Raw genomic sequence first — 23,048 nt, 5'->3', positions numbered from 1 at the left:
AAGCTTTAAACAATCCGTCGTTCCAGCAGTGAAATTGTTACCTCACTTAAATGCATAGCATTCCATCTCGCAAGGTATAAAGTTCAGTTCGCGGTCAGTTCAAGACTCATCACAAAAACTCTATCGCATTAACCCGGTGAACATGACCGGAAATATCTTAACTGCAGATATTCGGCGATATAATTACGGTATGTTTATAAAAGATTTTTTTCAATAATTCCATTATAAGTTTTAATTTAATTTAATACGAATTATTCCACCATAGCGACCAATTTGTTAAGCATGTGCGCGATGATTCAAGATACTATTTACAATAGAATCAGAACTATGTCCGAAAACCCACTTCAACATGTCTGTTCTAAGAACGCGTGCATTTATATTTCAAATATGTACAGTTGATTTGTGTGTGGCCACATTTTCATTTAATTTTCATTCTTCTTGTGGGTATTTCTGCTATATATATATATATATATATATATATATATATATATATATATATATATATATATATATATATATATTATCAATGATATCTAATATAAGCCACGAAATCTGGCGCAATGCAATATGTACATGTGATGCTGCTAAGAACTGCGCAGAAAAAGGCATTTGCTGTCTCATTGATGTAACTCTTTATATTTCATCAACCAAAACCACAATGAACGCCGTATATCTTTTTTAAAGATATTTCTTGTCAATCTATAGAAAACTTAATGAAATCCGGTGTTCGAAGAACGGGCTTTTGTTGTTATTTATTAATTATGGTCATTTCATTTAGGAATACACGTAATAATGTATCACTTACAAAAACTTGTATGAACAGAACGTTATTAAGTAATTGATCAAGCAATAGACTTGCGATGTCTTGAACTAAATGCATTGTACTATTGATTATAAGTTTATTTTATCGCTAACAGAAATAAGAACAAACAGTTATTAATAGTTTATCAGAATATAATTTGCAGGTTAAGACTGGGCGTTTAAAACACATTTCTCGTATTATAAATAGTTCTTTATTTATACTTAATAAAAGTGTTCTAAGTGATGAACACTAGGAGGGCCAGTGTAATCTTGGGGGCGTATGTCTTGTGGAAATACGTCATTAATTTGTATTATAACTGCACATATATGAGCCTCGTTTTGGGGAAACCGTGCTAAATGCATGTGCGTAAAATGTCGTCTTAGATTAGTCTGTGCAATCCGCACAGGCTCATCAAGAAGGCCAGTTCCGCTTTATGGAATGTTTCGTTTTAAAGGAAATCTATTCTTAGCAAGAATCCAGTTAAGGCGGAGTGTCCTCACAGAGTGGCCTGGGCGGACTGCACAGTCTAATCTGAGACGACATTTTACGCACATGCATTAAGCCCTGTTTTCCCAAAGCGGGGCGCATATGTGCATTTGGAATACAAAGTTAATGATCGCATACACATGAAAAGAGGCTATAATAGTTTTTATAAAACAATATTCACTTCAATTCATAGGAAGTTGGGTTATTTAAATCTATGTTAATATAAATGTGTACATTGCTAAAACTTTATGTGTATAATTAAACGATTAGTTTTCCTTCTTTATAAAATACTCGAAAAGGACGTTTTCCCAATCGATGAAAGATTATAAAATTCCAAATTGCCATAAAAAAAAATTGCCATATTGAAGATAAGTAGCATCAATGTTCGTTCCAAACGCGCATTTTTTTACAAGTGAACAAATAAAATGAGCTCTGAAACTGAACATTTCAGCAAAAATAACAGTAATAGAATATTTAGATGTTACGGTGCAATTTAGTAACAAACAATTAAAAGGACCCGTAATTCCCAATCGAAATTTTAACGACGCTAATTTTCTAAGGTCCAGTTTGTTTGCGTTATTTTTTCCCAATTAGCGCAGTACCGGTACTTTTCCCGTTTGGGGAAAAACTATTGATGAATTTATTGTTTGTTATACGTCATAAGAACTTACCGTTTAATTAAATGAGTTTTAAAATAAATGTTGATTGCATGTTGCAGTCTCACTGTGCGTTGTTTTCTTAATGTGCTACACAAGGGTCTACCGGTTGCTAATAAGGCTCAATTGGTCATTGTCGGCGTTAGTAAGAGATATGTTCCCGGTAAACTTGTCATAATTACTCGTCATGTCCTTTTTATTTTAAAAAAATATACAAAATATGTGAGATTAAAAGAAAAACGTAGGCGTAATTTATTCGCGAGATAGTGTGAGAAGAGCAGACAGGTCATCTGCATCGTATAAATACGTGCTTTAAACTTTATTGGGAACTATTCACAGAGCACAAAACGTTGCACTGATTAACGCACACTATTTTTAACTAATTTGGTAATAGAAATTACATTATTTTGAGAGCTCATTAGACCAATACAATGTCATTTGTCCAAATTACCAACGTCATGATGAGTATAGGTAGGTCGGACAGTCGTTTTTGTCGTTGTTTTTTATGAGTCCCATTTATTAACAATATGCAATGACGTGTTGATATCTTTAAAATCTCTATCTTATATTGTTTCTTTAGTAAAAGTGATCAAATGTAGCAATATGATGAAAGAAAAGTTGTTTAAGTTGAATATGCATACATTCATTTTTAAATGATATATACTCTTAAAATACTTAATCTAGATAGTACACTTCTCGTACTGAGACATCAATAGGCGTCATCGCGTCGACAATTGTCCCCGGAACTATTTTCTCCGAAATGGCCCCTTCGTTATGAATGACCACTCAATATGCAGTTTTCTAACCGAGACATTATTTATTCTATGTTTGTCTTACGTCTTTGTTACAAAAATAACTTTTAAATGATAAATTGCATTATGATGAACAGTGTGTTGTGTTTTATTTCGCCATGCGATACCGTTCGTTTAAGCGGATACGTAATGCATTGCTACAAACTGTAGGTCGTAGTACAACTGATAAGGCGCGTATCTGCCAAGTTCTGATGATCTTAAACACAGACTTACCCAACTAATTAAAAACAAGAGTGAACAAGTCATTTCATTTTCATGAACTGAAAATTCTGATTGATGCCTTCATCGTACTACATGTAATTGATCCTTAAGTAAACTTTGTTGATTGTATCGTTCTTCTGCAATTACAAATTAATGGTGCATTTTGTGGCACAGACAAACAACTTTGAGAGCCATAACCAAAAATCATTAAACGTTATGACAAGGCAAAGTTTTTGTAGATAGACCAGCTGATTCAGTAGTGTCCATAATAGGTCCCGGCGCATACTCTAGTTTCGAAAGGCGGAGAATCAAAACCATTTCGTATCTTCCTTAACGTAAATAAACCGGCGCCTTTGTGAACTTTATAAGAATTATGCTAGTATTTTATCTTTGAATCGGTTGGCACAAATTCGTTTTGTATTTATATATTAAATTATACATGTATGTTGACATAGATATCATTTTGTTCCAAGCCTCGCAACATAAACTTCTCTGTATTCAACGCTAACCTAGTATTCTCTATGTAATACCAGTTCACGACAAATGATGAACATGAGGATATCGAATGTCACTTGTATCTCCTGTCTCCTTAAAGGTCAATGTCACGTGTATCTCCTGTCTCCTTAAAGCTCAATGTCACACGTTTCTCCTGTCTCCTTAAAGGTCAATGTCACACGTATCTCCTGTCTCCTTAAAGGTCAATGTCACATGTATCTCCTGTCTCCTTAAAGGTCAATGTCACATTATCTCCTGTCTCCTTAAAGGTCAAATGTCACATGTATCTCCTGTTTCCTTAAAGGTCATTGTCACGCAATGAGGTCAATAATCAAAGTTAGCCATCAACAGCTTACGTGTGACATAAGCGGAGCTTTTAGACAAAAATTGAATGTTAACGCATCTGTTACCTATGGACACATTTATTGTTCATTAGAGCTGAGTTCTGAGAAAACAGGCGTAAAGTGTCATCCCAGATTAACCTGTGTAGTCCGCACAGGCGAATCAGGGACGACACTGTCCGCTTTTATGGTATTTTTAGTTTCAAGGAAGTCCCTCCTTACCGAAAATCAAGTTTAGGCGGAAAGTGTCGTCCCTGATTAGCCTGTGCGGACTGCACAGGCTAATCTGGGATGACACTTTGCGCACATGCACACGGCTCATTAAGTCTATCCTTTTGTTCTCTAACTATATTCGTGCTTTCATCAGGTCAAATCGTGGTTTCTTATTAAGTCTATTCTTTTGTTCTCTAACTATATTCGTGCTTTCATCAGGTCAATTCGTGGTTTCTTCAATAACTGATGTCCGTGAACTCTGCTGTCCGCTATAGGGCCATCAATGTTCTCTTGTTTTCATGCTTAAGCGAAAGGTAGTAAGCGTAATTGACCGTTACAAGTTTTGAACAATTTTGTCCATAAAATGACACTATTGATCGCGTCACCCACATGCATGGTAGATAGTCCAAGTCAGTTGAAACTTGTGAGCAGTTCTCGGCTTGAGTGAAAGTGTGGAAAATGGTCCGCGGTTTTCATTATCGTATTCCACGCTTGTTCATAGCAACATGTTAATTTGTCCCCTAACGGTGGGGAATTATGGTTTGCACTCTGTGCGTCAGTCAGTCAGTCAGTATGTCTGTCTGTCCGTCACAATTTTCTGGATCCCGCGATAACTTTAAAAGTTCTTCATTTTTTCATGAAACTTGAAACATGGATAGATGGCAATATGGACATTATGCACGTCATTTCATTTTTTACTACGTCAAGAATTCTGGTTGCTATGGCAACAAATATATATTATTTTTTTTTAATCTTACAATGGTGGAGTTTCACCGGAAGGGGACTATATTGCTTGGCAATCTCTTGTTTATTTAATACCATCTGGCGTGTATTGAGTAGAATCGATGAAAATCACAGCCCTTTTAATGAAGTTTTATGGGGGACACTAGGGCCCATTCCGCAAGCTATATAGTATATATTTTCCCAAAACTTCTGTTAAACATTCTTCTTAAAAAATCATTAAAAAAGATCTTTTTTAATGCGCAGATAACATGCATGATCAATGTAGGTACTTTTCTAGTATTTTATTCACCGCGATATCATGTACAAACAAATACATGTAATCTGAATGATATTGTTGTGAACATGATTAAATTATGGCTATTCTTAAAAAAACGGATTTCTAGACGTAAAATGCCCCTCACTAAGGGATCCGATACCTTTCCCAAATTACCACAATTGTTTGTATTTTACAATTGAAAATATCTGCTGAGTAATTTACATTTTTATAAGCTACAACGCAGTAAGTCGCCAGATAATTTTTTTAAACTAAAACGTATCTGACTTTTGATTAGCGTTTTCTTGGATGTTAACTTCATACACAAAAATGACACTTTCCCAATCCAATTAACTATTTTCCTAATTGACGGATCGAACATCCAAATATCGGACACATTACTCTGATCAGATTACAAAACAGGATCTGTACATAACAGAGCACTTGATAGATATGGTGACCGTCAGAAAAGTTTTGTGTGTGATGAAATATTGAAATAATTGGAAACTAATTTATACTTTCCAAAACTGACTAATTAGTTACATTCTCTATGATTTGTTTTCAACCGTCTCCCGCACAATTAAATGTTATTGACCTATGTTGATGCATATTTGAACTGGGAACAACAATGTGTTATTGAAAACAAGACGCCACAGACACTCCTTGGTTCTCTCCAAACTGTCGATGTTTAGATGTCATTGAACGGAGACTGTGCGTTAGGCGAACATACTTGCGGTGTGTGTGTGCATGTGCTTCGAACTTTATTAGGTCCTTCCCTGTCCGATGTTGCATTATGTGAGAACCCGAGGTGTGTTCCAGGACTTCCAACTAATTGACTTACTAGATCAGCTGCATCGGCTTTACTGAAATATATACATTTTTCACGTGGTATTGTGATGTATTGGAAAACCGGATAACCAGAAGGAAACCCCACGAGTCCTTTATAATGGTCACCAACAACATATGCCGGGAGCTGGGATTGAACCCGTGTCGCCTTGTTGAGAAACGTGTGTACCAGCCACTGCGTTAACCAGCCAGCACATTCCTGCAGTCGACTGTGCGACAAAGTTGCATGCGAACATTTATGCATAAGGTAGCAGACGTTCTACCATTTTTTGGCAATAATTGGTAGTGAAGCAATATTTTAATGGTAAAACGAAATGTTAAATCTAACGAGCGCTTTTGACTCCCCGCGGTGGATTGAAATCACGTCCGGACTATGGATATTGCTACTTTTCGCTCTGGGAATCGCGTTAAACGGACTTACCATGGGCGTGTACGTGAAGTACCCGAAAATGGTCAACGTGACCTCGTTCTTTACAGTTGCGATAATTACGAACGGTTTGCTGAGCTCCGCTTTAGGCTACATTCCAGTGATAATCGCTGAGTTTTCCGGCCACTGGTTAGTGCATATGTCAGAAGACTCCTGTATCGCCGAGGCGCTCATCGTCTATTACTTCGGATGCTCGTCCATGTTCCTTCACGTCTGCATCGCCTACATCCGCTACCAGGGCATAGTGGCGCTGCCAATCAGTAACGCGCCTGTCGAAAAATGGCGGGTGGCGCTAGCGTTCGGCGCGTGCCAGCTCCTCTCGCTGGTTCTCGCGGTATCTCCGCTGCTTGGGCTCGGTGCATACGGGCTGGAGGCGCATGGGACCAGCTGCGGGCTCGCCTGGAATGACCGCAGTCGCGCCGGTCTGGGGTATCTGATACTCATAGGGACCGTGTGCTACGTCTTTCCGGTGACGTTCATGTGCGTCTGCTACGTGCAGATCGTCAAAACGGTAAGTGCAGGATTATGTACACTGATATTATGATTTAAGTACAGGGTTTGCTTTGTTATATTGCGTTATTTATATTAAAGCACGTTGTACATTTGTATAAAAAACTAATTTTTGTATACTATAAATGCTTTTGGACGTGTATACAAAGCGTCGTAAATGGAAGAAAAGCTCCTATTCTTGTAAGCCCAACGTAATTATACAAATATTTACGAGGAAAAATAATTCTTCGACTTTAATGCATGATTAATGAAAGAAATGTATATACTCACAATTTTAAATCACTGATATTTCTCTATAAACCACCGAAAAGGATACGATACTATGCAGTTTTGTCTACAAATAACTATGATATGTCTATAAGGAAGTATCAACATAAACAACACATATGAGCCTTGTTCTGAGAAAAATTGGCATAATGCATTTGCGTAAAGTGCCGTTCCAGATTAGCCTGTGCAGTGCGCACAGGCTAATAAGGGACGATACTTTCCGCTTTTATGGTATTTTTAGTTTCAAGGAAGTCCCTCCTTACCGAAAATCAAGTTTAGGCGGAAAGCGTCGTTCCTGATTAGCATGTGCGGACTGCACAGGCGAATCTGGAACGACACTTTACGCACATGCACAAGCCCACTTTTCTCAGAACAAGGCTCATATCTATCAAGGGTTTACAAACAGTATAAACAACCGTGCCGTAACAATATTTGAAAACGATTAAATGGAACTTATAGTTAAGGGTCGATCTGGTAAAAAGAGGTTTTAAGCACGTGCGTAAAGTGTCATCCAGATTCACATGTGCAGTCCACACAGGCTAATCAGGGACGACATGTTTAGCCTAAACTGGAATATCGCTACGAATAGGAGAGAAAATTACTAAGAAAAAAAGCGGCTAAAAGGCTAATCGGGGAAGGCGGAATACGCAAATGCATTCAAACCGTTTTGTTTTCAGAGCGAGGCTCATTTTCATATAATTTTTAAATCCGAAAGAGATAAGAGACCGCGTAATAGCCCGAAGATCTGATCAGGTCTGTCTGATAATGTATATGAGAGCGACTTTAATGTTTTATGAAACAACTCAACTGTCTAATTCAATGCCTGACTATTTACATAAAAGGTTCACCAGTCGTCAGTTCGAGTGATACCTGCTTCCAGCGAGGCGATGATTAAAAGAAGAAGAAAACAGATCCACCTGGTCAAGATATCATTGGGTTTAGTCTGTAAGTGTGTACTTCCACCTGGTCAAGATATCATTGGGTTTAGTCTGTAAGTGTGTACTTCCACCTGGTCAAGATATCATTGGGTTTAGCCTGTAAGTGTGTACTTCCACCTGGTCAAGATATCATTGGGTTTAGTCTGTAAGTGTGTACTTCCACCTGGTCAAGATATCATTGGGTTTAGTCTGTAAGTGTGTACTTCCACCTGGTCAAGATATCATTGGGTTTAGTCTGTAAGTGTGTACTTCCACCTGGTCAAGATATCATTGGGTTTAGTCTGTAAGTGTGTACTTCCACCTGGTCAAGATATCATTGGGTTTAGTCTGTAAGTGTGTACTTCCACCTGGTCAAGATATCATTGGGTTTAGTCTGTAAGTGTGTACTTCCACCTGGTCAAGATATCATTGGGTTAAGTCTGTAAGTGTGTACTTCCACCTGGTCAAGATATCATTGGGTTTAGTCTGTAAGTGTGTACTTCCACCTGGTCAAGATATCATTGGGTTTAGTCTGTAAGTGTGTACTTCCACCTGGTCAAGATATCATTGGGTTTAGTGTGTAAGTGTGTACTTCCACCTGGTCAAGATATCATTGGGTTTAGTCTGTAACTGTGTACTTCCACCTGGTCAAGATATCATTGGGTTTAGTCTGTAACTGTGTACTTCCACCTGGTCAAGATATCATTGTGTTTAGTCTATAAGTGTGTACTTCCACCTGGTCAAGATATCATTGGGTTTAGTCTGTAAGTGTGTACTTCCACCTGGTCAAGATATCATTGGGTTTAGTCTGTAAGTGTGTTTTTCCATCTGGTCAAGATATCATTGGGTTTAGTCTGTAAGTGTGTTTTTCCACCTGGTCAAGATATCAGTGGGTTTAGTCTGTAAGTGTGTACCGGTTCTTCCGCTGTTGAATTCAAAGAGATTTGACGTCACTATAATTCGACGTCACTATGATTTGACGTCACTAGGTTTTTGACGTCACTATGCTAGCGCCTGACTATTCTCGCTATATTTTGTGAAATATGCATAGATCTACTCTTACATACCATCCGCGTAGGAATTAAAAAGGATTTGTCGTGGATTTAAAAATGCTGATGCATATCTATAAATACTTGTATTTATAAAATGTATTTATTGCCCATCAACTTTACAATCCAACGCTTACCGGCTAATGTGCCGCGATCTTGAAAGAAGTTCACACCCATTTTGAACCGCGCATAATCAACATGTTAGTTAAAAAATCGACATCTGTGTATCCAATGCCTCCGATTGTTTTTGCTGCACCTGTCTGATTGAATGTTTTGATTGTTTAACAACAAGAACAATATAATACATCGTAAAATAGTTCACGGTCTTCCAAAAATTAATACACACATGTATATACAAAAAACACTCTTTCTTCGTCGTGATATACCAGTTTTTCGCTTAATTTAAAGACCTAAAACATAATATTTTTCACGTCAAATACATTAAAATGAAGTTGTTTGTGCGAACACAAACTCTGAAAAGGCCAGTTTGTGAGGTGGAATATATAAATAATACAGAGTGCATTCTATTTCTGAGTATATTTATTTAAATCCTTTCTGGATACAACGCTGTAAAACATTGGGGCGGTCGGGTCAGGGGTCGGTCGGTTCAGGGGAGACACCCATTCTGTACGCCTACAAGTACGCCGTATTAGGTACTTTTATTACAGGACCAACGCACACAGTTATTTTAGCGAAATACGCTACGGCTTCACCAAATTGATTAGATATTAGTCGGATTTGCCACACGTAAAATTCGTATGAGGAAATATGTTTGTGTGCCCCGTGAGGTCCATTTTGCCCCCTCACATGCATTTAAAAAGCAAGAACAATAAGTGTTGTATTAACTAATTATTTTTAGTTATGTCTGAATATTTCGCGAAATGTACTTTTTCGTTAACCTGTTAACGATGATTATTGAATATGCGCACACAGTGTTTATTCTGCGCTCTGCACCCCATCGAAAATGGAACCCATCGAAAATGGAACCCATCGAAAATGGAACCCATCGAAAATGGAATAAAACTGTCGTACATAGTTTTTATTGGCAATTTGCGTTCACTCACTCCAATGCCCTGAGACCAAATTTAGTCAAACTATCGACCAATTTGATTTCGTCCTCTCTTAGTAACAATCCATCAAGAGCCATCAATTGCGCTTGTTGTAGCCATTTGTTTCATGATAGCGATGCAGTGTGATCGAAATACATGTATTGCTTATTCTTAATTCCATAAAAATACCTGTCGGAGATAATTGATTGTTGAGTTCTTCATTATTCATTGTTGAGTTATGTATTATTGATTGTTTAGTTCAATATAATTGATACGCGCGCGTTGTATGGTAATAAATACATTTTACATTACTTGACGTACTTAATATCCTCTGTTATCATTTTACGTCGATAATCTTTGAAGTTCAACACATGTTTATCTAAACGTACCAAAATCGAAATGATGCTGGATATATATTTCATAATCTGCCAATAAACAATGCTTTCGTTTTTGATGTTTGTCTATTGAATTAATTGGACCACCCCCTACTCCAACGAACATAAATATTTCAGTGGCATGGGCAGTGTCATTGACGCCGTACTGCATATATCCAATTTTAATACAATATTTCAGTGGCTTTCGTCGTATCGTGGACACCTTACGCAATCGTCTCTTTCTACACCGTGTTCGCAAACCCGCACGCCCTCGACCCAATTCTGACCCGATCGGCCGCATGGTTAGCTAAGACGGAGGTCATCTGGAACCCTTTGGTGTACGCCCTGCTGGACAAAAGCTTTCGTCGGAAAATGGAGAAGTTGGTATGCTGTTGTTCTTCATCGTTGGTAAACACGCAGAGTTCAGCGATCGCAGAGTCTTTCCGGATGGAAACGATCCAAAACTCCTCATTGGCCCATTAAACACACGGAGTTCTATATATATACGCGGGGATGTTTGGTTTTGCTGTTGTTTTATTTGCCGCCTCGAAAAAAGGCGTCAAATAGCAGGCTCACTGTCTGTCTGTGTGTATTTGCGTCTGTGCGTCCGTCCTGTAAACCATCATCAGAGGACGTTTTTTCCTGCATCAATGGTCAAGGTTTGTCTAAGAGGTCAAAATTGAAAATTATTTTCTGTCATAACTTTGTCATATATGGATGGATTTTGACATAACTTGGAACGAATATAACTAGTATTAGAGGACGTGTCCAATGTAACAGATGTCTTCTAACCGGAACCTTCAAGGTCACACCTGTAAAGAAAATGGGACTGGAGGGGGCGTGGACTAGTCTTTAACATGTCTTGTCAAAACGCAGTTTTTTCCGTTTTCCGGAAAAGACTTTTTCAAGGGCTTTTAAGTTAACATATCTTCTTCTTCAACATTTCGTCATCATTGTGTGAAATTGACTTGAAATGGAATTTTACGAATTTCGAGCGGCGAAGAATGCGAGGGATTGGACAAAAATGCATGGCTTTAATGTAGGGAACATATCCCAAATGTTTGTTCCACGTTTGTTTATGCATGTAATATAGACATTTCTGTTTCACACATATACACGCTCATGTTTCGATATTGTTGCATCGTCTTTATGACACTGTATACATTTATAAATAAATATGTATTTTGTTTATTGTATGTTTTGTTACACAAATCCAATAAGATGCCTGAACATGGTCATATGTTTAAAATGCTAACAGCATTATACTCTTGGTGAGAACGAGAACAGTATATACTGGATTTACGCCTTGGCGATTACCGGCTGCTCCGGAAATATTTATGCGCAACTTTCTGTACCATCGTCTTGTCTAGCCGTATCGCGCTTATCAGCCCAACCGAATACTATTCCCGTGTACAAATGTGGTAGCCCTGATTAGTCCGCACAGGCTTATCCGGGACGACACTTTCCGCTTTAATGGTATTTTTCGTTTAAAGTATGTCCCTTTTTACCGAAAATCAAGTTTAAGCGGAAAGTGTCGTCCCTGATTAGCCTGTGCGGTCTGCACAGGCTAATCTGGGACGACACTTTACGCACATACATTTTGCCCAATTTTCTCAGAACAAGACACATATGATCAATTGTCCAACCATGCCAAAAATAGTGCACGAACAGATGTTTATATGATCAATTGTTCAACCATACCAAAAATAGTGCACGAACAAATGGTTATATTATCCATAATTGTACGACATTGTCAAAAATCGTTGGAATAAATGTCAGTAAGATGTATAATAGAGTGTATCAATAAGGCGCAGGGAAATCAGTTCACTACTGTATTCAAGGATTGTCTATGATACAGTGTAAATAGCGCTCGCAGTTTAGCCATAGTTATGCGTCAGACAACGACACTAATATTAACATACGAGGACTTTCATCGAAAGAGACGTCAGCGGTTTTTACGGAACGATTTGAACATGTCAACATTAGAGAGTCGATCCGAGTATCCAGACACGTTTGACGTCATAATATATTTCCAATTTCCGGGATCGAGTTTTTTTCTTTGTACGTGTACTGTGATCATTATATTAATGTTGATAACTTTGAAATAAAAAGGGTAGAGCAAACAGCAACCAAATACTTCATATAAAGTAATGCGCTTCTGCGTTAAGGTGCTTTTTACGCCTTTCTGAATTTTAGAAGCGAATACTCCTGTGACTTTTTACCGCCGCCTCAAAAGTGACATAATTTATAAAAGAATAGTTTGTTTATAAATCTACAATTCATCAAATATAATATTATTTGAGACAATAGTATTGTTCTTTTTTACCATATTATACCAGACAACTATATCTCTTTACGATTACAATGTATGAAAAGACGCGGAATGGTGGGGAAAACACGTCCATCAAGGAGAGGTGCGTGCTGATTTGTGTCGAGCTCGCTCGCGGAAACCTCGACACAATGTAGAAAACAGCAAACAATCTAGATAAACAAACCAGAAATGTTCCATGAAGCACAAAACTCATCCCAATGGTAACTCGTCATTACGCGAAGAGCTTTGAGTTGATCCGAATCCCTTCTTCCATGCGATGATTGCGTTTTATAGATTAAAATAATAATAAGTACTGAAATGTGTTTCTATTCGCTATTTTCTGTTCATTTTTCGATATAAGATTAACCATTTTTTAGCAAATTACACATATTTTTTTATGAAAAAAACACACATCGACAACTGATATTCCATCTATATCTCGGAAGATTTTACACGAACTGTGGTTACCGGTAATGAGCTAACTGCAGCAAGCTGTTTTTACATAGTCCCGTTCGTGCTGTCGTTCGTTACTCTTACTCTATACATCTGCAACATGCTCAATCCATTTTTGCCTAGTGGACTCTCCCATCTTTCTAAATTGGATCAATTTATTTTTAAAAATAGGGATGTCTAGTTAATTTATTTCTACATTTAGAATATTTCTTACAGAAATTATTTTAAGCAAACAGCGTAGACCCTGAAGAGACGCCGCATCATGCGGCGTCTCATCTGGGTCTACGCTGTTTGCCAAGGCCTTTTTTAGACACTAGGCATAAATGCGTTAAAACAGGGCCTTGACAAACAGCGTAGACCCAGATGAAACGCCACATAATGCGGCGTCTAAACACGGTCTGCGCTGTTTGCTTCAAGGAATGTTCTAAATATAAAAATAAATATACTAGACATCTATAATTTAGGAAATAAATCGATCCACTTTAGAAGGATGGGAGAGTCCACTCGGCATAAATGGGTTAAAGTCGTCATCGGAACACACTCGTTTATATATCTTAAAATAAGTGTGCTTTTGTTAATTGTACAATTATTGTTGTTAGTTTAAAGTGAATGTTGGTAAACAATATGGTTGCTGGATTTGTGCTTATTGTATTCTTGTTGCTTTATATTCAAATTGATATTAAATGTGTAGTATGCATATTTTTATGCCCCCCCCCCCCAGATCGAATGATCATGGAGTATTTTGTTTTTGGCCTGTATGTCTGTCTGTCATTGTATTTGTGTGTCTGTCCCAAAACTTTAACCTTGCTCATAAAATGAAAACTCTTGGGTCTATGTTCTTTGAACTTCACACGTGCATGCATTTCATTGAGATCTACAATCAAACATGGTTGATGTCACTAGGTCAAAGGTCAAGGTCACTGTGACCTTAACAGTCAAAATATAACATTGTTTCTAAAAAAAGCGGCTTCAAAGCGCAGTATGGGGCATTGTGTTTCACAAACACAGCTCTTAATCTCTTTTAAATCATTTCGAATACGTAAGTCAATACATTAACCTGTAATTTCATATTTAATTACATCGAAATAATGTTAAAAAATATAAATCAAAAGAGATAGAAGTCAGCTGATGACGTCATTATTGTGTGCGTTTATAATTTATCCACTTCAATTTATATGTCAATTGAATATCAGTCATTATTTTGTGCGTAGTTTATTTCAGTAATAAATTGAGTAATTTCAGTTTCAATTGGTGACGTCTGTTTTGCTCGTAGTTTATTTTCAGCAGATTCAGCTGTCATTTGATGACATTTTTTAAAGTTATTTTTCCTGCGCGAACGGCGGCAGCGGCTGCTTGCAAGTAATCATGCATTCTCGAAAATTCCGGAAGCTGTTCTCGCCTGGCGCCACTATGCCTGTAGCTAGCGTCTGGAACTGGCACTTTCCGGTTCGCGGGTTAAAGAAGATCAGGGCGGCTAGCAGCATTGGCGTCTGCGTGGGATCACGGATGTACGTCGGAAACTCGTCACAAACTGAAACCAAAGTGATACATCTAAATTAAACATGTTTGTGTCCGCTTTATACCTTTTTATAAAGCCTGCATACATAAGTGTAAAAAACCTGTCTAGTAAAATACTTTATTTGCTATTTAAATATTAATTTCGAAAAATTTATTGTGTTTTTGTCTATAAAAAATATGTTATATGGCTATGCTAAATAATGTGTTTTATACATGCAAATGCCACTTGTTTTCAAAGCGATGCAAAATAGTGTCATCATAAAATAACTGTGATTTTCCTGACGTTTTTTCCAACGAAATTCCTCACTTGTTAACATGACAAGTTCATACTTCAAAAAGATATTCTACGAGTCTTACACGCGGGACGATCCGTTGATGACGATGATGCGATTGTCGACGCCGGAAATGACGTCAACAGGAGAAGGCACGTCAAGTACGTCACCATGTATATCATGTTTAACCTGAAAGCGATTCGTATGGTATTTTATTTTCTCACACGTTGGGTCGTGCTAATATTATTGTGTCTTATTGTGCGTATAAGTGACATGAAATGATTACATACGGAATAGTACGCTAGTCAACTGTTCCATGTGTTTGTATCAGTCGAGTGACTTGTGTGATGACGTTTCTCACGTGAGGCGGAGCCTCGAGTGTGATACGAAATAGCGTAAGCCACGAGACTGATACAAACACTTGTAACAATTGACCTGTGTAATATTCCTTTTAGTATTACGTCCCCGTTTAGTTATACAGTACAGTACTGATGTTTTATTGCTTCTAGTGCTTCCGTTCTTCGATGTTAGGTTATGGTGCAGCTTGTTACACTACCCACTCGAAATGATCTCATCTACAATACATGCACATACATGATATTGGGCCCGTATATTCTTATGCTTTATGGAGGAAGGTGCTTGTGAGTATGCTCGTATTTTGCAGAACAATTTAATTATGTTTCAGTCAGTATGCAACGTGTGTCCAAAGGGTCCCACGTGAAATCCGATTGCACGCCCCTTTATGGCCCTTCGCATATGAGGCCTCCATGGCCGATACAATGTTCCACAGCTGAGCTTGTATACGACTATGTTTTAGCATGTCCGCGTAAGGAGAAGACTTGTATATGATATAAAACTAAAACAAAGCAAAACAAATGTAGTTCTTACCTTTTTCAAATAAAGTTTTAAATCAAGAATTATCCACCACTTGTTACTGATAGTTTGCCGCTTCTTTGGTCTCGCTAACGAGCACTATGAAAACAGGAGGCGTTTAACGGTTATTATATAGCAGCCTCCGTGCAGTTATTTGACTTGTTTATGGCTCTTAGCAGATCCCCGTGGCCCTAACAGTGTGAGTATTATTAAAATGATATTATTCATAATAATGTCTTTACATAAATATATCGCCCTATTGGTGCAAAAAGGTACCGTGTGCCTTCTAATTTCAATGTTACACGGTACATTTTTGCACAAAGGGAGCGATATAGGGTCATATTCATAAGAAAGGTCCCAATGTTTCAAAAGATAAGTAAAAGTCGTACAAAGCAAATTTCTTCCCTGGTTGAACTTGCAATGGTAACCGCATCATGGCAGGGTAATAGCAGACCGTGAAGGGGTGGTAACCGACATTAAAGCGGTAGTGATCATATTTAAAGGGGCCGTTTAACGTTTTGGTGAATTGACAAAATTAAATAAAGTTGTTTCAGATTCGCAAATTGTCGTTTTTGTTATGATATTTTTGAGGAAATAGTAATACTGACCATTTACCATGCTCTTAAAGATCCATTATATGCATCTTTTGACGATTTGAAAACCTGAAAATATAAAGCATTGTGCGACGCGAAACGATTGAATAATTTGGAAAGTTCTGTTGTTGTAGTTATATTTTGGGAAACTACGAGGATTACGATATAGGTAAAAAATACATCCGCTCTAAGCATGAGCATGGATGGTCGAGTGGTCTAGGCGGGAGACATTTTAGTACAGGACTCCAGTGGTCAGTGGTTCGAGCCCTGTTGAGGGTTACTTTTTTCCTTTTTTTAAAAGTGTATTCTTGTTTTTTTTTTACTTTAGATTTTTAGGTCAAATGTTTAAATTTATCAATATAAGGCATTTAATGACATGCTTCAATACATGCCAAAATCTGTTGGACGGCCCCTTTAATTGCATCATGGCAGGGTTATAGCAGTTCGATAACCAAAAGCGGAGGTAACCGACATTAACACAATAGTGATCATATTTAACGGGTAGCGGAGGTATGCGACTTTGACCTGTATAGGTCATAATACACTAAATAGTTTCCCTATATAATTCAATGTAAAAGGGACAACTTTGAGCGAAAATAAATGCAACATTTTGCACATAGAGACCCCCATAACCATACCTTTTCTTAAAGGCCATTCTAAGCGGAATCGATTTATGCAATAAAAAGGATATGTCATGTACAATGCAAGAAAGAACTTGACACAAATCAAAATCGACTGTTTTTGCAACTTTTTTTTTCGGCCGTTTCTTAGTGGAATGTAACCTTTTCTAGTGCAATGGTTTACTATAGTCTTCACGTGTATCATATTTCAGGGATTCAGTAGTGAACACCTATTCATTCCCTACCATTATCTCCGCAAGATAACACCCGAATAATGGTAAAACGTGTAAAACATGCCTTCCTGTCAACTATGATATTTTTTTAGAGAGTACAGCCCTTCATGAAGCGATCATTTAGTGTATTGTAACCTATACGGGGAAACCGACATAAACCGGGAAGGTAGGTAACTGATATTTAAGTGAAAGAGGATGTACATCTTAACCGGTAGGAAACGTAACCGATAAGGAACAAGAAGGCAAGTAACCGACCGTTTACCGGTATGATTCGTACTCGGTTCGAGGATTTTTTTAAATGAAGGTGTCACTTGTATTACAGTTGGATTTATAGGAGTTCACAGATATGCCATTTATAGCCACGTTCATCCTAACAACGTGCACAATAATATCTCACTGCGTCGCTGAATCACGACTTCATAATGTGTGTGTGTGTGCATAACGTGTGAACGTGGTTGCTGACGTAATGTTTGCGCCACCGTATACGGCATGCACATTTTATGTACGCATTATGCATTGTGTACACACCGGTCTTAATCGGTTATCACTATCAATTTTAACAGAGATTCAGAATCACATTTAAACATAATCAAATAACATTTCTTTAAACAAAATTCCGTTTTAAACACACAATATAAAAAGTTTTTTTCTCATTATTAAAATTTCATTCCTACGTAGACCTACTTTGGCGGAAGCATAATTCCCCAAACCAGGGAAATGTGATGCGTTTTAGTTTAGAGGTGACAGTAACGTAGTGACGTCACAATCTATGTATAGAATGCGCATCATGACACAATTTGTAGCATCGTATTATCATTTCATTTATGTGCATTAGATAAGCGCATAACGACTGATAATATTATCAGCACATCGCATTTGCACATTATATGTGCGCATTACATGAGCGCAATACAGTGACGCATAACGTTTATGAATTTTATCAACTCCTTAGGTCTGTGAATTATACAAATGTGTACCTTGTGTATATGAATATTATATGCAACATATCCTTGCATTCACATAGCTCAAAACGCATGCGCATATACAATTGTGTTAGATCTTACTATGTGGGTAAGTTGGGTAACCTGAAACAAAAACATTGTTGAGCCTTAACATGTCCTGCTTACACATTCCCATTCAGATGAAATATTTGACAGCTTGATATTGGATTCCAGCGATTTGAGTAACATGTCGTGTGGAAGTGTCCGTAGGCTGTTATGTCAGACAATATAATAGCAGATGGTGCACGGTTCTTTTGGCCATTGGCTTTAGCGTATTACTGCCGGCATCGGCGCATGCATGTAAATGTGAAAAGGTGAAATGTCATTTATTCTTATAATTTGTTAAATATTGTCACAGGTGTTTTGATAAACACGGCGCTAAAAATGAAATTGAACTACTGTACGCCGTTTTCGATTTTTGTTTAAGGAATGTTGATACATAAATGTTGAGAGTAATATCGTATGTGTTGAATATGGACTAAAATATTCATACACGGTTGTCATATTCAGTTATATATTATTGATATAATGACGAATAAAATACATATTAATGATTGTATGTGTTATGTATGTTATTTCAATTAACTTAATTGTATAAAATAACGCATGCACATTTTAATGAGTATGATTTTAAAATCAATTATGAATGTTCTTGTAAATGAAAACGGTGATGATGTTTGCGATTATTGTTTTATGATGATGATGATGATGATGATGATGATGATGGTGGTGATGATCATGATGATGATGATGATGATGATGGTGATGATGATGATGATGATGATGATGATGATGGTGATGATGATGATCATGATGATGATGATGATGATGATGATGATGATGATGATGATGATGATGATGAGGATGAGGATGAGGATGATGATGATGATGATGATGATGATGATGATGATGATGATGATGATTTCTGAAATTATTCAAAACATGTAATAATTTGGAAATGGACTGCAAACAATCAAACACCAGAAGTAATTTGATGATTTACGGACATTGAACACAGCCCGTTTTCACCGACCCACTCTTATACTTCAGAATACAAAATATAACTAGCCAGAATAGAACCAAGAAAAAACTTCGCAAAATACTCGTACTGGGCGGCGTCCAGAGCAGCCTCTCGAAAGGCCCACCGTCGACAGTGTATATGGTCACCGTGAAATGGTTGCCAAACTAAGACGTTACTTCCTTACCGAGTTCCTAAATGAGTGGCAACCTATATTTGCAGGAAAGCACCATATACTTACTGCGTCCTTTGAGCGTATCGAGTACCGCCGTCCTGTGACACTTCTACGGATTTCATCAGAGCCACCCCTTGATTTTTAGGCCTGCTCCGTCCGTCCTCTGCTACTGCCACCTCCGCTGCTCCCGTCCCTATTCCAGACCACCTCCCATACAAACCACAAGTATGGACCCGTGTTGAAAGCGCGCCAGATTTCGCCCCCCCCCCATCCAATCTGCGCGCACTGCCTTGCGATAAAACCTTTCTCTGCACCTATATAATGTATATACCATCGGAAGGAAATTAATTCACTTACAATTTTGTCCGTGTTACATATTGCATGAAATTGTCGAAAACAAAATAAAATCAGCCCCCCCCCAAAAAAAAAACCCAGACACAATTGGCACGCACAATCCCGGCGGCCATCTCCGCAGTAAACGCGGGTTTTATAATCGTATCTTATGCGTGATATCATAGCAAAGTATATGCCCTGTCTACCACTAGTTGACATTTTCGGATATAGCGAGGTCAAAGGCCCACAATTGCTTGCGCCGGTGACCCTTGTCGAACCCGAGCCATAATTTGTTTTTTTTGTTGACCTAGCCCATCGGCGCGGGCCGCTTTTTGATAAAACCATTCGCTACGGGCCATTAAATCTATAGAACATCGGAAGATAAATCATTGGGCTACAGTCGCGTCATTTTACCTATGGTAAGGCGTGAATAACCAGACTCTAAACAAGCACACAACCGCCCCACACTGCCTCTGCGAAAGGCCTTGAAGAGCCGCCCGATAAATATTGCTTCGCCATATATTGGTGATCTCCCCCATCTGTGTTTACACGGGCTTTGGACCGTTCCCTGCGAACAAAGCGCTATATAGTTCACAGGAAGCCACATTAAGGAGTGACGACTCGCCTGCTCCCCACCCTCGAACCGAAATGCTGCTTTCGGTCCGGGGGTGTCTTCGTCGTCGCCGCTGAACCGCTCTGTATTTCCCGGTCGGCCGCTTCCCATGCAGCTACCTACCTATCGTCGGATTGCGGCGATACCTACTTATTGGGACACGGTATGCTTTGGCCCTAATTCACGATACGAGCCTGCTCTCCTGTCTGCGGTTGATACAGCGGTTAGAAAACCGTCCGGCGTACCTTCCGCATTAATCGTTATCCCGGGCCGCAGGAAAAGAATCTTCTCGTGGGACCGTTTGTGTGCCATGCACGAGGCCTGTTTCCTGACGCGCGAACACTTTCCAACTACCATAGAAAAAACTATATCCAAAACAGCATGTCGAAAACGATTAAGTCAAAAACATACAAAAAAGAGAAAATTCACGGAATCACGGAATGTCGAAAAACGACTAAATCCAAAACATACAAAATTTTAGAAAATCACACGGAAGGTATTCGCTGTCAGAGGGCAGGCTTCCACGAGCGGTTCGGACTCGATCCGCTTTCTACCGCAGCCCGACCGGCCCGATCCTTAGAGCCAATCCTTTTCCCGAAGTTACGGATCTATTTTGCCGACTTCCTTTACCTACATTGTTCTATCAACTAGAGGCTGTTCACCTTATAGACCTGATGCGTATTTGGGTCCAGCACGAGCTCAAACTCTAACTCAATTTTATTGAAGTAAATACAGGCCACCGGCCCAAAATTACACAATATACACAAATTGTATACAATCACATAGTTGCCTTGTAACTATTTCTATCCATATTTAATTATACATTTTTAGATAAATAAATAAATACATACAAATTGATGTTGTTTCACATGTAGATATACATATACATACAAAGTTATGAATTGATGTTGTTTAACAGATGGTATACAAAACTTGCGACTTTATGGATACTTTCATCATTATTTGATCCCATTAATGAATAAAGATCAGACATTCAACATCCCCCATGGTACCAATTAAAAAGATATTGGGTACGGATGTCCCTGTGTTTAAAACAATAGAAAAATGCATGAAATTCACTATCAATAACACGTATATTATTGTTATCCAGACAAAAATAACATAGTCTATCATCAAATGGGATATTTTATTGTCTACCAATCTCAATATTTAATTTGTGATTAGAACATCTAAATTTAGAAAATGCAATTTTATGTTTATATGGTATGTTTTCTAAGGTAAGATATCGTTCAGTATTAAGCATTGTTTTGTAATACATGTAATGGTTACAGCGAGAAGAATAGTTTTTATCACTTTGCCAGTTTTGAGTATAACAATCAATAATACGTTGGCGAAAGTGTCTAATGAATAATTTAACATCACCAATTTCTTGACTTATCCATACATTTCCATATCCATAACGAAATAGCATTGTTTTGACTTCTGAAGCCCTTTTAACATTATATAACATTGTTTAGGGTATCTATGATTAGGCATAGATAGTAACGTACACCAATATTTTTATAAAATTGACAAAGTAGGTAACACATAATGGGAGACGTTCGCATTCAACATGAACAAGACATGTGTTAGTAGGTTTTTTAACACGCAAAATTCGTTTACAAAATAACAAGACATGTGTTAGTAGGTTTTTTAACACGCAAAATTCGTTTACAAAATTTGTTATGTACAACTTCAATTGAGTCGATATACTCGTTAACCCATATTTGTGATCCATAACATAGAATTGGTTTGATCATACTATCAAACAATATAAATAATTCGCACTGTCTCAGTCGCATTTTCAAGGGCCAGGGGCGCTCGAGACACCGCAAGAGTCGCGGTGCGTTGCGACGACAACAAGCCGATTCTAGGGTTTCTTTGCCTTACCGATGAAGTCTGCGAACTGTTTGGCAGGCGGTAGGCTCTGCGTGTACGTCTGGATCGCTATCCGAGCCGTTCCTGACGTGATTTTGGCCACCTTGTACTGCTTCTGTAGCTTGACGATGCCATCACTGACCTTCTTGAAAGGCTTGCCGTCGTATTGGATGAAAAAGAACTCGTGCGTCATGTTCTTCTTCTTAAAGATGCTGGCGCGAATGTACCCGTAATAAAAATCAAACATTTTAGTCCAATACGGATTAAGGGCGATGCGGCAGTCGTGTGTGGCGGAAGGCGTTTGTTCTGCCGTGCCTATCATAAGACAAGGCTCGCCACCCTTGACTTGCCGCTCGCGCTTTAAAGCTGTGTTATACTCACCTACTGTCAGGTTCTCAGCTACTCTGACACGCTGGCGAGGTTAAGACATAGATAGGCCGTTATGTATCTGTTTATAAACGTGACCATTTTCTTCGATGTATATATTATCGCGCGTTCCTTCATGTCTCCAATCATTTTCATTTCTGTGTCGAAATCCGTTTTGGCCACGCGCAGAACCTCGGTCACCTTGTCGACCGTGGGCGGCATCTCCTTCGTGGTCTTCTCCGCGCTGAGTTGCGCAATTACTTCCGTTTCCAGACCCTTACGGACGTCCACAACATTGGCGAGTAGAATCTTAATCCTATCATACTCGTTCCTATTGCCCAAACTGAGG

General features: G+C 38.3%; 1 protein-coding gene and 1 long non-coding RNA gene across 2 annotated transcripts; one reads left to right on the top strand and one right to left on the bottom strand.

Annotated features, from left to right (window-relative positions):
- The first annotated feature begins 6,163 nt into the window (after nucleotides 1–6,163).
- LOC127831618 (visual pigment-like receptor peropsin) lies at nucleotides 6,164–11,291 on the top strand. The gene is made up of 4 exons (XM_052356597.1): nucleotides 6,164–6,787; nucleotides 7,896–7,998; nucleotides 10,642–10,826; nucleotides 11,223–11,291. The coding sequence occupies exons 1-4, from the start codon at nucleotides 6,164–6,166 to the stop codon at nucleotides 11,289–11,291; spliced, it is 981 nt and encodes a 326-aa protein (XP_052212557.1).
- A 3,111-nt stretch (nucleotides 11,292–14,402) lies between these two features.
- LOC127832223 (uncharacterized) lies at nucleotides 14,403–15,985 on the bottom strand. Its single transcript, XR_008026747.1, has 3 exons — nucleotides 15,885–15,985; nucleotides 15,082–15,185; nucleotides 14,403–14,737 (listed from the first exon to the last, which is right to left on the bottom strand). It is a non-coding gene; the product is annotated as an uncharacterized LOC127832223 (long non-coding RNA).
- Between the last annotated feature and the right edge of the window lie 7,063 nt (nucleotides 15,986–23,048).

The sequence above is a fragment of the Dreissena polymorpha genome, chromosome 5 (genome assembly GCF_020536995.1).
Source record: "Dreissena polymorpha isolate Duluth1 chromosome 5, UMN_Dpol_1.0, whole genome shotgun sequence".
NCBI classification, from domain to species: domain Eukaryota; kingdom Metazoa; phylum Mollusca; class Bivalvia; order Myida; family Dreissenidae; genus Dreissena; species Dreissena polymorpha.
The sequence above is the reverse complement of the archived record's forward strand: the minus strand, read 5'-3'. Positions and strand labels throughout refer to the sequence as shown.

Bases quoted from the DNA above. Each gene is read 5' to 3' on its own strand.
- LOC127831618 (XM_052356597.1), top strand. From the start codon at position 6,164: ATGTTAAATCTAACGAGCGCTTTTGACTCCCCGCGGTGGATTGAAATC. The intron at 7,999-10,641 runs GTAAGTGTGTAC...ACAATATTTCAG, and splicing joins GATATCATTGGGTTTAGTCT to TGGCTTTCGTCGTATCGTGG. The intron at 10,827-11,222 runs GTATGCTGTTGT...CCAATGTAACAG, and splicing joins GTCGGAAAATGGAGAAGTTG to ATGTCTTCTAACCGGAACCT.